At 45.8% G+C, this 15,453-nt stretch overlaps 1 protein-coding gene across 3 annotated transcripts in view; it reads left to right on the forward strand.

Annotated features, from left to right (window-relative positions):
- LOC144608118 (kinesin-1 heavy chain) overlaps positions 1–15,453 on the forward strand; it is a 331,882-nt gene that overhangs the window by 224,950 nt on the left and 91,479 nt on the right. For 2 of the 3 annotated variants that reach the window (XM_078425482.1, XM_078425492.1), the window contains exon 1: positions 13,636–14,070. The exons of the other annotated variant lie outside the window; for it this stretch is intronic. In XM_078425482.1, the coding sequence (XP_078281608.1) occupies positions 13,945–14,070 (126 nt within the window). In that variant the 5' untranslated portion in view covers positions 13,636–13,944. Of the gene's footprint in view, positions 1–13,635; positions 14,071–15,453 lie in introns of those variants that run through there. 3 annotated transcript variants of the gene reach the window in all.

Consider the following 15,453-nt stretch of genomic DNA (forward strand, 5'->3'; position numbering starts at 1 on the left):
GACGTGCTGCGCTGTTTGCTGGTCTGCTCCACACACACGCACGCTGCTGATGGACGCTACCCCCAACAATGCATGTTGGCGTTGAACCAGCCGACCCCTGTGCGGAGCCGGTTCAGGGCGACCCACTCTTTGCGGGGCATGTCCGAGCCGGGTGGGGCTGTGGTGTTCGGTGCGACAATGAGTTGAGGAGGTGGCGATGTCTGTTCCCAGCTGGTTCTCCATGCTCCTAGTATGTTGAAACTGGAGCCACCGAGGGTCGCTGCATGATGGGAGAAAGGGTGACGAGATGACAGGCGTTGAGGTCCCAGTTCTGTGAATCCTGGGCGAGCTTTGATGTGGCATCTTGGTCAGCATGAATAAGTTGGGCTGAACGGCTTACATAGAGTCATACAGCAAGGGACGTATTATTAAACAGATTCCCAAGATTGTTAAAAGAAATAATGTTTGAATTTGCCATGAAATTAAATTATGGGATTAGGTCATAAAGTCATACGTGATAAGAGCAGAATTAGGCCATTTGGCCCATCAAGTCTACTCCGCCATTCAATCATGGCTAATCTATCTCTACCTCCTAACCCCATTCTCCCCATAACCCCTCACACCTGTACTAATTAGGTAAGGAGATATGGGCAGTAATGAGTCAAAAATCTTCTTTAGAAACATAGAAACATAGAAAATAGGTGCAGGAGTAGGCCATTCAGCCCTTCGAGCCTGCACCGCCATTCAATATGATCATGGCTGATCATCCAACTCAGTATCCTGTACCTGCCTTCTCTCCCTACCCCCTGATCCCTTTAGCCACAAGGGCCACATCTAACTCCCTCTTAAATCTAGCCAATGAACTGGCCTCAACTACCCTCTGTGGCAGAGAATTCCACAGATTCACCACTCTCTGTGTGAAAAAAAACTTTCTCATCTCGGTCCTAAAAGACTTCCCCCTTATCCTTAAACTGTGACCCCTTGTTCTGGACTTCCCCAACATCGGGAACAATCTTCCTGCATCTAGCAGGAAGATGCTTTGGAAGATAATTCTTCTTCCTGCAAAGAGTGAAAAATACTTGGAATATTTAGATAAAGCTGTGGGGGTAATAACTCCAGAATCAATTCTGAACCAAGAGGTTGGAGAGCAGCATTATGTTTTGTGTTGCCTTGTGTTGCATAGAGCAGAGGAGGTGGGGCTGGGAAATGCCGGGTCTGCCTGAATAGTTGGCTTAAAATGGATTAAATGACCTTCCTCATCTGTACAGATTCTGTGATCTTGATACCTTCCTCGACTGTTCCATGACTATTTGCCTTTGTGGAGAATTCCAAATCACAACTCTCTTGCCATTTAGTTTGAATACAATATGAAACGTGCCCGGTGCGGCTCGGCCGCGGGACTTAGCAGCGGCCGCGGGGCCTTCCATCGCCCGGCGCGGCTCGGCCGCTGGACTTAACATCGCCGGCGCGGCTCGGCCGTGGGACGTTTCGGTGCCCGGTGCGGCTCGGCCGCGGGGCCTTCCATCCCCTTGCATGTCGGTCGCCTCGGTAGGGGTCGAGCTGCCTGTCCGTGGCCGTGGGGGGAAGAGAGTGGAAGTTTTGTTGCCTTCCATCACAGTGAGGGGGTGTTTGGAGTCACTGTGATGGATGTTTGTGTTGGGGTCGTGTGTCCTGTGTTCTTTTCTTTTTTGTTGTGTTCTGTGACTGCTGAAATTTCGTTCGGTATTTATACCGAATGACAATAAAGTTCTGTTATACTGTTATACTGTTATATAAATCTTTTGGAGTTTATTTACCAGAATACTTGTTTGACAATATAACTTGGGTGATGGGTTGTCATATGAATGGATATGTGATGTTTATAGACTGCTTTCAAAGAAGTATGAAGCCAGAACTCCAAAGACGTACAGGTATGTAGGATAATTGGCTGGGTAAATGTAAAAATGTAAAAATTGTCCCTAGTGGGTGTAGGATAGTGTTAATGTACGGGGATCGCTGGGCGGCACGGACTTGGAGGGCCGAAAAGGCCTGTTTCCGGCTGTATATATATGATATGATATGATGATAACTCAGCCTGAAAGCATACAGAGAAACAAATACAACACTGTACTGGGTGAAATAGCAACAATGCGAACCATATTTCCTCATTATCACAACTAAATAGTGGTCAATGAAGCGTGGAAACGTATAGTTTACTATTAAAGCAGAACTTAATCAACTACTAGCATTTTGTTTTATTTTTACAGCAATATTAGAAATTAATAAATAACCTCTTTATTATTCAGACACTCAGACCATTTGAGTATATATTTGTAGTTTTTCTGATCCAGAAGATCTCATGAACAAATTGAATTAAGCTTCATTAACTTCCAAGTAGTAACTTGCAGGTAGCCATGCTAAACCCATAGGGAAGGACTCCAGATTTAAGCTCACTGGGTTGAATCAAATAATTAGACTCTGCACCACCAAGGTGGAGAGTGGAAAAATCAGAAGAGTTTATAGTCCAGCTGTGAATTGCATTTGTGTCCAAACTGAGTACTCAGATTTGTTTAGAGATACAGCCCCGAAACAGGCCCTTCGGCCCACCGAGTCCATACCGACCAGCGATCCCCGCACATTAATACTACTTTGCAAATATTTGGCAGCATCTTTGGAAAACGAAATAGATACTTTACAATTCATCTTTAATTACCACGGTTGTTAATACATCAAATTTGTCATGAGGTCCACATAAATTAATTACCTGGGTACTGCAGTGAACAACTCAGGAGGAGCTAGATAATTAGGAAAATCACAACATACAAACAATACAAGTACAAATTCCCTTTATTGTCATTCAAAAATAAATTTGAATGAAATGTCATTGCCATGCAGTCATGACAGTAAAGAGCACAAGACACACAATTACATAAGTTTAACATACACAACCATCACAGTGACTCCTCCAGGCACCCCTCACTGTGATGGAGGGCACAGAAAAATCTTATCTCCTCCTTTGTTCTTCTCCCGTGGTCAGACAGTCAGACTGCCGCTTCGATGCGATCGAGGCTCCCGATTTTTAAAGCCCCCGCCGGGCGATGGAAGGTCCCATGGCCGAAACGCGCAGGGCGATGAAGATCATGTGGCCAAACCGCGCAGGGCGATGAAGGTCCTGAGCCCCTGCCGGGCGATGGAAGGTCCAGCGGCCGAGCCGCACAGGGCGATGCAGGTCCTGCGAACGGGTCGATCGAGCCTTGCGATTCGGGGCGGTCGAAGCTGCTATGGCTGGAGCTCCCGAAAACCGGTCGCCAGCCAGGGACCTGCGAGCTCCCGATGTTGCGGTCCACAGAGCCCGCGGCCGAAGCCTCCGAAGGTAGAGTCGCAGCCGCAGTCACGGCGCCACCACAGCCTCCGAACGTCGGCCAGCTCGGAGAAGGTAAGTCCAGGCCCTGCGACCAGAGCCTTCAAGGTCGATCCCAGCCAATTCCACGGTGTTAGGCCGTAGCGCGAACGAAGATACGACACGGAAAAGGGTCGCATCTCCGTTGAGGGAGAGATTTTAAAATGGTTTCCCCCACCCCCTACATATACACAGCTAAAAATAGGCTATTACATACATCTAACGCTAACAAATAGACAAAGAAAGAAGAAAGACATACGGACTGCTGGCGAGCCACAGCCGCAGGGCAGCGGTGCCACTTCCGGCCATAGTACACAGTACTTCCGGCCAACATTAAGCACTGAAACAGTCCTTTCAGCCCATCTCACCCATGCCAGCCAAGTTGCCTAAAGGGCCTGTCCCACTTAGGCGATTTTTTAAGCGACTGCCGGCGACTGTCAAAGTCGTAGCAGATCGCCGAGATTTTCTTTTACCCGACGACAATGACCACGACAATGCCCCTGGCTAAGAGATTACATCGTCTTCGGAAACATCGCGGAATTCCCACGCTTATCGATGCTTCTCCGGCGTCCTAATTTTTGCTGAAATCACTGACAAGTCTGTAATTACTTGAGAGTTTTGAAATATAACTTCTTGCCTGGGTTACCTGAAAACCAAGCTTCACGGTAACAAGGCATAAACTGGATTGACTTCCAGTTTACTAATAGCAGCATTAAGAAATTTAATTTTAAACGTGGTTAAATGGATTTTTGTGTGGAGTGTGGGCATTCTTTTAAAATGTACGGGAGATGGATATCTGGTTTCTGGGTTGCATATCTGGGTTGGGAGCCTACTTTAAAAATAATCGCTGATGGCCATAAACATCGTGAAATTCCCACTCTTACCTGATCGTCAAACTGTCGCCTCCAATCTACCTGTCAAATGTCCTGACGGTAACTAAATTGGTTAAACACAAGTATTTTATGGTATCTTCCAATAACTTTATTTAATTTAATATTACATGATTCTAAATGCATCTGCGACAACCCAGCAAACCTGGGGACAGTATGTGACAGCGCCCGCAATAAGCTACGATGCCTGGCGATAAGCCAGCTGTCGCCGAGAAATTTCTATCTGGAAAATTTCTCAGCGACGCGCCGAGATCCACGATGATTCTTTGAAGACTCCTCACGATCATGCCCGCGACACCCCGGCGAACTGTCGGCGACAGCCTAGTCGCCGGCAGTCGCCTTAAAATCGCCTACGTGGGACAGGCCCTTAACTGAGCTAGTCCCACTTGTCTGTGCCTGGACTATATCCCTCCAAACTTTTCCTATCTATGCACCTGTCCAAGTGTCTTTTAAATGCAGTAATTGTACCCGTCGCTACTGTTACCTCTGGCAGTTCATTCTATGTAGCCACTATCCCCTGCATGGAAAACGTTGCCACTAATTGCCCTTTTAAATCTTTCTCCAGTCACCTTAAATCTATGCCCCCTAGTTTTAGTCTTCTCTACTCCAGGGAAAAGACTGGCTATTTGCCTTATCTAACATTATCATATCTATTTATCAGTATAAATAGGCAACATTTCCTCCTCAGTGACTATCAACACAAGAGCATGCCTTGGCTGTGTGCTCAGTTCCCTGCTCTACTCTCTCTATCCCCAGGACTTTGCAGCCACACACAGCACCAACACCATTTTCAAACTTGCCGACAATACCACCGTTGTTGAATGAATGAATGAATGAATGAATAATAAGTAACGATGAGCCAAGATGTGCAGGAGGGAGATTGATAATCTGATTGAGTGATGCCAAAATAACAATCTTGCTCTGAATGTTCACAAGACCAAGGAGTTGACTGTTGACTTCAGAAAGAGAAAGCCTATGATGCATAAACACTGTCTTCATCAACGAGACGGCAGTGGAGAGCATTAAGAGCTTCTGGTTCCTGAGCGCACAAATCTCTGAAGATGCATGTTGGGCCCATCACGTTGATGCAATCACAACGAAGTGCTCATCAAGTGCCTCTACTTCCTCAGAATATTGACGAGATTTGGTATACCGCAGTAACCTTTGTCGAACTTCTTGGTGTAAGGTAGCGAGCATACTGACTGGTTGTGTCAGGACCTGGTTTGGCAAGTCAAGCAGCTAGGTATGAAGGAGGCTGCAGAAAGTGGTGGACATTGCCCAGACTAACTAGGGCATTGATGTCCCCACCATTGAAGGAGGGATCTACATGAGGCACTGTCTCAAAAAGGCAGTTATACACTTCCCTGGCCACGTTCCCATTTCACGACTACCTTCGGGAAGAAGGTACTGGAACCTGAGAACAATGACCTCTAGGTTCAAGAACAGCTTTGCTCTTGAACACTACACAACAACCCTATGTCAGCAACTATGGTCTACTGTGGAGATTTTTCTAGTTGCACTACATTTGCGATTTTGCATTATTATGGTCTATTACCTGGTATGAATTTATTGTCTTATCAATTATGGCATATTTATTTGTTGTGTTATTATGTTAATGGACCTGCAAATCTGCAACAAAGAATCTCGTTGTTTTGTTACCAACAAACACTCTTGACTCTGTGGAAGTAAAGGGTTGCAATTCAGATTTGAAGTCTGTGATCAGTGGTTACCACAGGGATCGGAGCCCTTCGGCCCAACTTGCCCGGGCCCTTGCCCGACACACATGACTGTGTGGCCAGGTTCAGCTCCAACTCCATCATCAAGTTTGCTGATGACACTGCGGTGGTGGGCCTGATCTCCGATAACGATGAGAAGGCCTACCGGGAAGGAGGTGGCTGATCTGGCACTCTGGTGTCAGGACAATAACCTCCTCTTGAATGTCACAAAAACTAAGGAGCTGATTGTAGACTTTGGAAGGGCTCAACATCCGAGGACGTACACGCCACTGGAGATAAATGGGATTACTGTGGATAGGGTGAGCAGCTTTAAATACCTGGGAGTCCACATCACAGAGGATCTGACATGGACAACACACATTGCCGTACTGGTGAGTAAGGCAAGGCAGCGCCTTTACCACCTCAGACAGTTGAGGAAATTCAGAGTCTCTCTGAGGATCCTTCAGTGCTTCTACTCTGGGGCTGTAGAAAGCACCTTGTCCGGGAATATCACAATCTGGTTTGGGAACAGCTCTGCCCAGGACAGGAAGGCTCTGCGGAGAGTAGTGCATTCGGCTGAACGCACAATGGGAACTACACTCGCCCCCCTGCAGGACCTATACATCAGGAGGTGCAGATCCAGAGCCAGCAACATTATGGGGGACCCCTACCACCCCAGCAACGGACTGTTCCAGCTGCTACGGTCAGGCAAACGCCTCCGCTGTCACGCTGTGAAAACAGAGAGGATAAGACGGAGTTTCTTCCCACAGGCCACCAGGACTGTTAACTCTCATATCACCAGGGACTAATTTAATTTACTGTATTAGTTTATTTATTGTGTTTAAAAATGTTTTTCTATTCTGTTTAGTAGTTTAGCACGATCCGCAGGCGTTGCCACTTTCATTTCACTGCACATCTTGTATATGTATGTGACAAATAAACTTGACTTGACTTGACTTGACTTGACTTGTTAGGCCCAAGTTGCCTAACTGGGCTATTCCCACTTGCCTGTGCAAGGCCCCTATCCTTCCAAACCTTTTATCGTCATGTATTTGTCCAAGAGTCTTTTAAATGTTGTAATTGTACCTGCTTCTTCTCGCAGGTCCTTACATATACACATCCACCCTCTATGTGAAGGCGTTCTCCCTCGGGTCCCTTTCAAATCTTTCCCCTCTCACCTTAAGCTTACGCCCTTTAATTTTTGAATCATTTACCATGGTGAAGTGACTGTGGCTATTCAACTGATCTGTGGCCCAAATATTTTTATTTAACTTTGCAAGGTTAGCCCTCAATCTCCTATACTCCAAGGAAAAAAAGTCCCAGCCTATCCAGTCTCTCCTTATAACTGAAAAGGCTTTCCAGTTTAATAATATTCTTCCCATAGCAGAGTGACCATATCTGTACACAGGAGTCCAAAAGTGGCCTTGTGACGTTTTGTACAGCTATAATATGATGTTCCCAATTTCTGTATGCAATATCCTAAATGGTGAAGGCAAGCATGTTAAATGTCTTCTTCACCACTCTATCCAGATGAGTTGCCATCTTCGTGGAACTATGTACCAGCATCCCTAAATCTCTCTGTTATACAACACGTCCCATGGCCCATTTACTGTGCAAGTCCTTCCCCAGTTTGGCTTATCAAACTGCCACACCTCACATTCACTGTCTACTATACCTTAGCCCACTGACCCAGTTGATCAAGATCATGTTGTAATCATAGATGTCTTTCTTTGTAAGTTCTTAAAGTGATAGGAGCAGAATTAGGCTATCTCTCCCTCTCAACCCCATTCTCCAGCCTTCTACCCATAACCCCCGACACTTGTCCACTACAGAATCAATTTTAATGGCATCCCCAAACTTCAAGCTAATTTTGTATCCAATTGCATGACCTGCCCTGGATCCTACCAGGATGCCAATCTAACCAATCCCATCTGTTTGCCCACAGTCCATGTCCCTCCATTCCTTACCTGTTCATGTAATGGTCTGGATGCCTTTTAATCATTGCCTTCATATCTGCTTCTACCATATCCTCTGTGTAAAAAAACTTGCCTCACAAATCTGTGTTAAACTTTTCTCCCTTGCACCTTAAATCTATGTCCCCGAGTATTTGACATTTCCACCCTTGGAAAAGACTATGTCATCAAAGCTTCCTGTTACTTTATATATTTCAATCAGATTGCCCCCTCAGCCTCAGAAGGGGCTGGTGAACCTCTTCTGCAACCTCTCCAAAGCCTCCACATTCTTCCTAACATGTAGAAATGAAAAATGCACACTACTCCAAGAGTGGCTTAACCAAAGTTTCATACTGCTGCAACCTGACTTCTCAACTTTCATGCTCATTGAGCTGACCGATGATAGCAAGAATCCCAAGTGCCTTCTTTACCACCCAATCTACTTATGTTGACACTTTCAAGAAGCTATAGACTTGCACACTAAGATCCCTTTGTACATCAATGCTCCTCAGTGTGCATCTGTTACATACTCTCGTCATACATTTTAACTCACAAAGTTCAACACATATTTTGAGTCATACAGCATGGAAACTGGCCATTCTGCCCAGGCCAATCAAGATGCCCCGTCTACAATTGTCCCACCATACCTCTCTAAACCTTTCCTATCCATGTACCTGTCCAAAAGATACTTGAAGAGATTAAAATCCATCTGTCATTTCTCTGCCTAAATTTTCAACTGAGCTATATCCTGCTGTTCTTTTGCAACTTTTCCAATCATCCATAACTCCACTAACTGCAGGTCGGGACCAGTCGCCAGTTTTTAGAAGGGCCCTGACCTGAAACCGTGCCTGTCTGAATATGAAGAAAGGACCGGACCCAAAATACTGCCTGTCCATTCCCTCCACAGATGCTGCCTGGCATGCTAAGTAACTGCAGCACATTGTGTTTTGCTAGGGACTCCAGCATCTGCAGCTATTTGTGTCTCCACAAATTTTCGTGTTGTCTGCAAATTTACTCATCCGATCACATACATTATCATCCAGGTCATTTTTATATAGTACAAACACGAGTCCCAGAATTGATCTTTTAGGTACACTGCTGGACAGAGGCCTCCTCCAGAGAAAAACACCAGCCTATCACTAACTTCTGTTTGTGATGACCAAGCCAAATCTGTATTCTTTTTCTTTCTGATGAAACTTACAATATCTCTTTTCAGCCATGTTCCCCATTCTTATCTTCCATCCTCAGAAGAAAATGCTAATCCTGAATTCTAAACAACTGGCCTTTAAAAAACACCAAAACAAAACGGGTCCCAATTTATGTTCCCCTGTTCATGCTTTATAATGTTGGGAAAATATCTATGCGAAGAAAACATTGATGAAAGGCTTATGTTCTGTACCATAAACTCTGTTCCTCTCCCTGTAGATGCTCACGGGACTGTTTAGGAAGGAACTGCAAATGCTGGTTTACACTGAAGATAGACGTAAAATGCTGGAGTAACTTAGCGGGACAGGCAACATCTCTGGAGAGAAGGATTGGGTGACATTTCATGTCTGAAGAAGGGTCTTGACCCGAAACAGCACCCATTCCTTCTCTGCAGAGATGCTGCCTGTCCCGCTGAGTTACTCCAGTTTTTTGTGTCATCCGTAAACTTAGAAATGTTACATTTAATTCTTTCGTCTAAACCATTAATATATATTGTAAACAACTGGGGTCCCAGCACCGAGCCTTGTGGCACCCCACTAGTCACTGTCTGCCATTCTGAAAAGGACGTGTTAATTCCTACTCTTTGCTTCCTGTCTGCCAAAAAGGTCTCTATCCATGTCTATACCCTACCCCCAATACCATGTGCTCTAATTTTGCACACTAATCTCTAGTGTGGGACCTTGTCAAACGCTTTTTGAAAGTCCAGATATACCACATCCATTGGCCCTCCCTTATTCATTCTATCTGTTACATCCTCAACAAATTCCAGAAGATTAGTCAAGCATGATTTCCCCTTCATAAATCCATGTTGACTTTGACCGATCCTATCATTGCTTTCCAAATGCGCTGCATTAACATCTTTAAGAATCGACTCCAGCATCTTCCCCACTTCCGATGTGAGGCTAACTGGTCTATAATTCCCCGTTTTCTCTCTCCCTCCTTTCTTAAAAAGTGGAGTTACATTGGCTACCCTCCAGTCCACAGGAACTGGTCCAGAGTCGAGAGAACATTAGAAAATGATCACCAATGCATCCACAATTTCATGGGCTACCTCCTTGAGTATTCTGGGGATTACTCCTCGAGTACTCTGAAGACCATCAGGCCCTGGGGATTTATCTGCCTTCAGTCCCACCAGTTTACCTTACACAATTTTCTGACTAATGTGGACTCCGTTCAGTTCCTCCCTCCCACGAGATCCTCGATCCCCTAGTATTTCCAGGAGATTGTTTGTGACTTCCTTAGTGAAGACAGAACCAAAGTGACATTGATTCTATGTCACGTTGCTGGGTCCGGGTCACGTGACGGCGAGGATCTGGATGACGTCATCCGCAACATCGAGAGATCTTCTCTGAACTCATCACATGAGTAATTCTTGGCCCAATTATTTAGATGTTGGGAAATAAAGGTCAGTCCCCACAAACTGTAACTATGACGGCAGGTTAATAAAATATAATAAGCAATTTATCCAAATTACATTCTGCAGCAGTAGAACTCTAAATAATATTGCCAACACAGATTGGGCTTATTACAAATCATGTATGCAGACCACCAAAGGTGTATACAGAACACCAAGCAGCAGTCGGGAGGTTGGGGATAGCATCAAGCAGGAAATTAGGGATGCGTGTAGCAAATGTAGCATGGATGACTTTACATATAGATTGGGCCACCCAAATTGGTAACAGTGCTGAGGAGGAGGATTTCCTGCAATGTTTACGGGATGGTTTTTAAACCAATTTGTAGAGGAACCGACTAGAGGGCAGGCCATCCTAGACTGGGTATTATGTAATGAGGAAGGATTAGATAGCGATCTTGTTGTGCAAAGCTTCTCGGGCAACTATGACCATAATATGGTGGACTTCTGTATTAGGATGGAGTGTGACATGGTTAATTCAGAGACTAGGGTCCTGAACTTGAATAAATGAGACTTTGAGGATATGAGACAGGAATTGGCTAGGATAGACTGGCAAATTATACTTAAAGGGTTGACAGTGGAGATGCAATGGCAATGATTTAAAGACGACATGGATGAACTCCAGAAATTATTCATCCCTGTCTAGCGAAAAAATAAAACTGGGAAGGCGGCTCAACCGTGGCTGATGATGGAAGTCAAGGATAGTGTTAAACCCTAGGAAGAGGCACATAAATTGGCCAGAAGAAGCGGCAAACCAGAGGACAGGGAGAAATTTAGAAATCAACAGAGGAGGAGAAAGGGGTTAATTAAGAGGAGCAAAAAAAAGCATATAAGAAAGCTTGTGGGGAATATAAAAACTGACTGTAAATGTTTCTTTCGGTAGGGTAACGGTTTGTTTTCTTTTGGTAGGTAACGGTTTAGTTAGGTCTGTGCTCGAGCGTGCGTCGCAGCCGTGCTGACACATTACGCTGTGGTTGTACACCTCGCCTTCCTGGGCCCTGCCCTCCTTGCTGGCTGAGGGCGAGATGACGTCACCACCCCTGGCCCCGCCCCGCCCCCGCGCTGGCTGAGTGAGGTGACGTCACCAGACCTTGATTAGTACAGGGTGGACACAAAATGCTGGAGTAACTCAGCGGGTCAGGCAGCATCTCTGGAGAGATGGATTGGGTGCCGTTTCGGGTCGAGACCCTTCTTCAGACTGATGTCAGGGGAGGGGGCGGGACAAAGATAGGATGTAGTTGGATACAGGAAGACTAGTGGGAGAACTGGGAAGGGGGAGGGGATAGAGAGGGGAAGCAAGGACTACCTGAAAGTAGAGAAGTCAATGTTCATATCACTGGGGTGTAAACTGCCCAAGCGAAATATGCGGTGCTGATCCTCCAATTTGCGCTGGGTCTCACTCTGACAATGGAGGAGGCCCATGACAGAAAGGTCAGATTGGGAATTGGAAGGGGAGTTGAAGTGCTGAGAAACTGGGAGATCAGGTTGGTTGAGACAGACTGAGCGGAGGTGTTCAGTGAAATGATCACCCAGCCTGCACTTGGTCTCTCTGATGTAGAGAAGTTGACACCTGGAACAGTGAATACAATAGATGAGGTTGGAAGAGGTGCAGGTGAACCTCTGCCTCACCTGGAAAGACTGTTTGTGTCCTTGGATAGAGTCGAGGGGGGAGGTAAAGGAACAGGTGTTGCATCTCCTGCGGTTGCAACACAACTTGATTAGTGTGGGTGTCGGGGTTAAGGGGAGAAGGCAAGGGAATGGGGTTAGGAGGGAGAAATAGATCAGTCATAATTTAATGGCGGAGTAGACCTGATGGGCTGAATGGCTTAATTCTGCTAAGATACTAGAGGAACAAGATGGACCACTCTGTTGAAATCGCCTATACTGAATTGTAGTACGCAAAGGAGCGTAACGGCCGCCATTTTGTAGGCAAAACCCGCCGATTGCTATGCTTCTCACAGTGTAATCAGTGTTTTGGGGGAATAGTATGTGTGATGATACCATTCAAATGCAGAATATATCTCATCTATCAATTCACAGATTTTTGTTATTTTTCTTTTAAAATATTTCTGCAAGTTTCTGCCTATTAAAATGGCACCATGACATACTACGGTTTTTAGGTAGGAAAATAACTGCAGATGCTGGCACAAATCGTAGGTATTACAAAAAGCTGGAGTAACTCAGCGGGTCAGGCAGCATCTCGGGAGAGAAGGAATGGGTGATGTTTCGGGGTCGAGACCCTTCTTCAGACTATCTAAAAGTTAGAGAAGTCAATGTTATTACTTCTCTAACTTTAGATAGCAAAGACTGAATGTGAAATAGACATGGCCAAAATGAATATAACCTAAAATATTATAAAAGAAAATACACTCAAAAATTGATTACAATTTACATAGGACTAGTTTGTTTCCATTCCAAGAGTTCAAAGGACAAAGCTGAGAACATTGCAGATGCCCTTTGTAATTTTCCAATCTTCGATCTATTTGGGAAATCTTACCTTATAAACGTTTAAGACATAGGACTAATATAAATGTTTAAGACAGGATCAATATAAACCAAGGAATTATAGATCAGTTAGCCAATTCAGTAATTATCAAGAAATTGAGAACCTGTCATTAAGGACTGATATGAGTGGTCTATCTTGCTCCACTAGTATCTTTGATTCTGCTCCTATCACCTCTGACCAGGCTGGCGAACCTGCGCTGTGACGTAACTAGCCAGGGCCCCGCCCCCACGCTGGGTGAGGGCGTGGTTACGTCACCGCCCCGGCGCTGGCTGTGGTGGGGGGGGGGGGTTACGTCACCTCCCCGGCGCTGGCTATGAATGGGGGGTTACGTCACCGCCCCGGCGCTGGCTATGAGTGGGGGGTTACATCACTGCACGGCGCTGGCTGGGAGGGGAGGGGAGGGGCGCGCGGTTACGTCACCGCATGGCGCTGGCAGGGGAGGGCGCGGTTACGTCACCGCACGGCGCTGGCTGGCTGGTGGGGGGCGCAGTTACGTCACCGCACGGCGCTGGCTGGTGGGGGGACGCGGTTACGTCACCGCACGGCGCTGGCTGGTGGGGGGACGCGGTCACGTCACCGCACGGCGCTGGGTGGTGAAGGGCGCGGTTACGTCACCTCCCCGGCGCTGGCTGAGGGCGAGGTGACGGCTGGGAAACGGGAGCTCGCGCCGGTTTCATGGCGGCCATGTCGGATCGGAAGTGAAGTGAAGGACAGAAGCGAGAGCTGAAGGAAAAAAAATTACAGTAACCGGCCGCCAGGAACGGAAAAAGCTTTCCCATAGTTGGGAGAGAAGGACCAGCCGTCGATAACGAGGGCGAAAGAAGCGGCGCTGGGGTGAAAAGTTTAGATATTTCGGATGGTTTAAAATCTCCCTCCTCCCACTCCCAATTCAATATAAAAGGGACAATGGCGGACCCGGCGGAGTGCAGCATAAAAGTGATGTGCAGATTCAGGCCGCTGAATGGTTCGGAAGTCAACCGCGGTGATAAATGTATCTGCAAATTTCAAGGGAATGAAACGGTGGCGGTCGGGGTGAGTGTTGATTTTCTGCTGCTTGTTTTAATGCTTACTGTCATCCGCCCAGCAGTATTCCCTTAAAGTAATCTTGTAAATTATTTTGCGTAATAGATAAGCTGTCCAAGTTTGATCTGTGAGTGAATCTGTTGCTGAAACCGGGTGGCAGGAGGTGCCCGAAAGTGAGTTGGAGCTGTAAAACCCAATGCATTCATCTGTCAAGGCGTCACGTCGACGAAGTGTGTGTTGTTTAAAAAAACTTCTCCCAAGTCTGCTACTGGTTCAATTTTTAATTTTAGAGTAGAATCGAAGTTTATTTCGCACCTGGAATACTGCAAAATGCCACGTTTTATTTTGGAGTCGTAAAGCACATAAAATTGGGTGTGGGTGTTTTAAAATTGACAGAAAAACACCCTGTAAATCTTGGTCTGGGTGCAATTCTGGGAGCTCAGGGCGAATAGGCTGGACCTTAAGTTGACATTGGTGTCGATCATCTTTTTTGTATATTTATTTTGGGAGGAGGCGTTGGAATAATCTCTTCTGCTTATTAGGCGATCCGTCGCAAAAGCTGTTCATCTTTAAAGAAATGAATCGAGATTTCTAAAAGGCAAGCTTTCTTTTGTGAATTTGAATAATATGTTAGTTCAGATTATCTTAAGTGATTGAAGATGTTGTAAGTTACAGCTAGTTTAGATTTGATACTGGCCAGACTTAAAGATTTTCCATCCTGAAAGATGACTGGCCATGAAGGAAGTTTTGGGAAAGTATTTAACAGATGTGCTCAATATTTATGAATCCCTTTGCCTCTGGTGTATGCAAGAATCCTTCTTTTGCCTCCAACTGGACAGAACTGCAGATGCTGGTTTAAATGGAACGAAGACACAAAATACTGGAGTAACTCACTGGAACAGGCAGCATCTCTGGAGAGAAGAAATGGGTGATGTTTTGGGGCGAGACCCTTCTTCGACTAAAGGCCGATAAATCCCCAGGGCCAGATAGGCTGCATCCCAGAGTGCTTAAGGAAGTAGCCTCAGAAATAGTGGATGCACAGTTTTGGTCTCCTAATCTGAGGAAAGTCATTCTAGCCTTAGAGGGAGTACAGAGAAGGTTCACCAGATTGATCCCTGGGATGGCAGGACTTTCATATGAAGAAAGACTGGATAGACTAGGCTTATACTCGCTGGAATTTAGAAACATAGAAACATAGAAAATAGGTGCAGGAGTAGGCCATTCAGCCCTTCGAGCCTGCACCGCCATTCAATATGATCATGGCTGATCATCCAACTCAGTATCCCGTACCTGCCTTCTCTCCATACCCCCTGATCCCTTTAGCCACAAGGGCCACATCTAACTCCCTCTTAAATATAGTCAATGAACTGGCCTCAACTACCTTCTGTGGCA

Source organism: Rhinoraja longicauda, chromosome 2, assembly GCF_053455715.1.
Source record: "Rhinoraja longicauda isolate Sanriku21f chromosome 2, sRhiLon1.1, whole genome shotgun sequence".
NCBI lineage: Eukaryota > Metazoa > Chordata > Chondrichthyes > Rajiformes > Arhynchobatidae > Rhinoraja > Rhinoraja longicauda.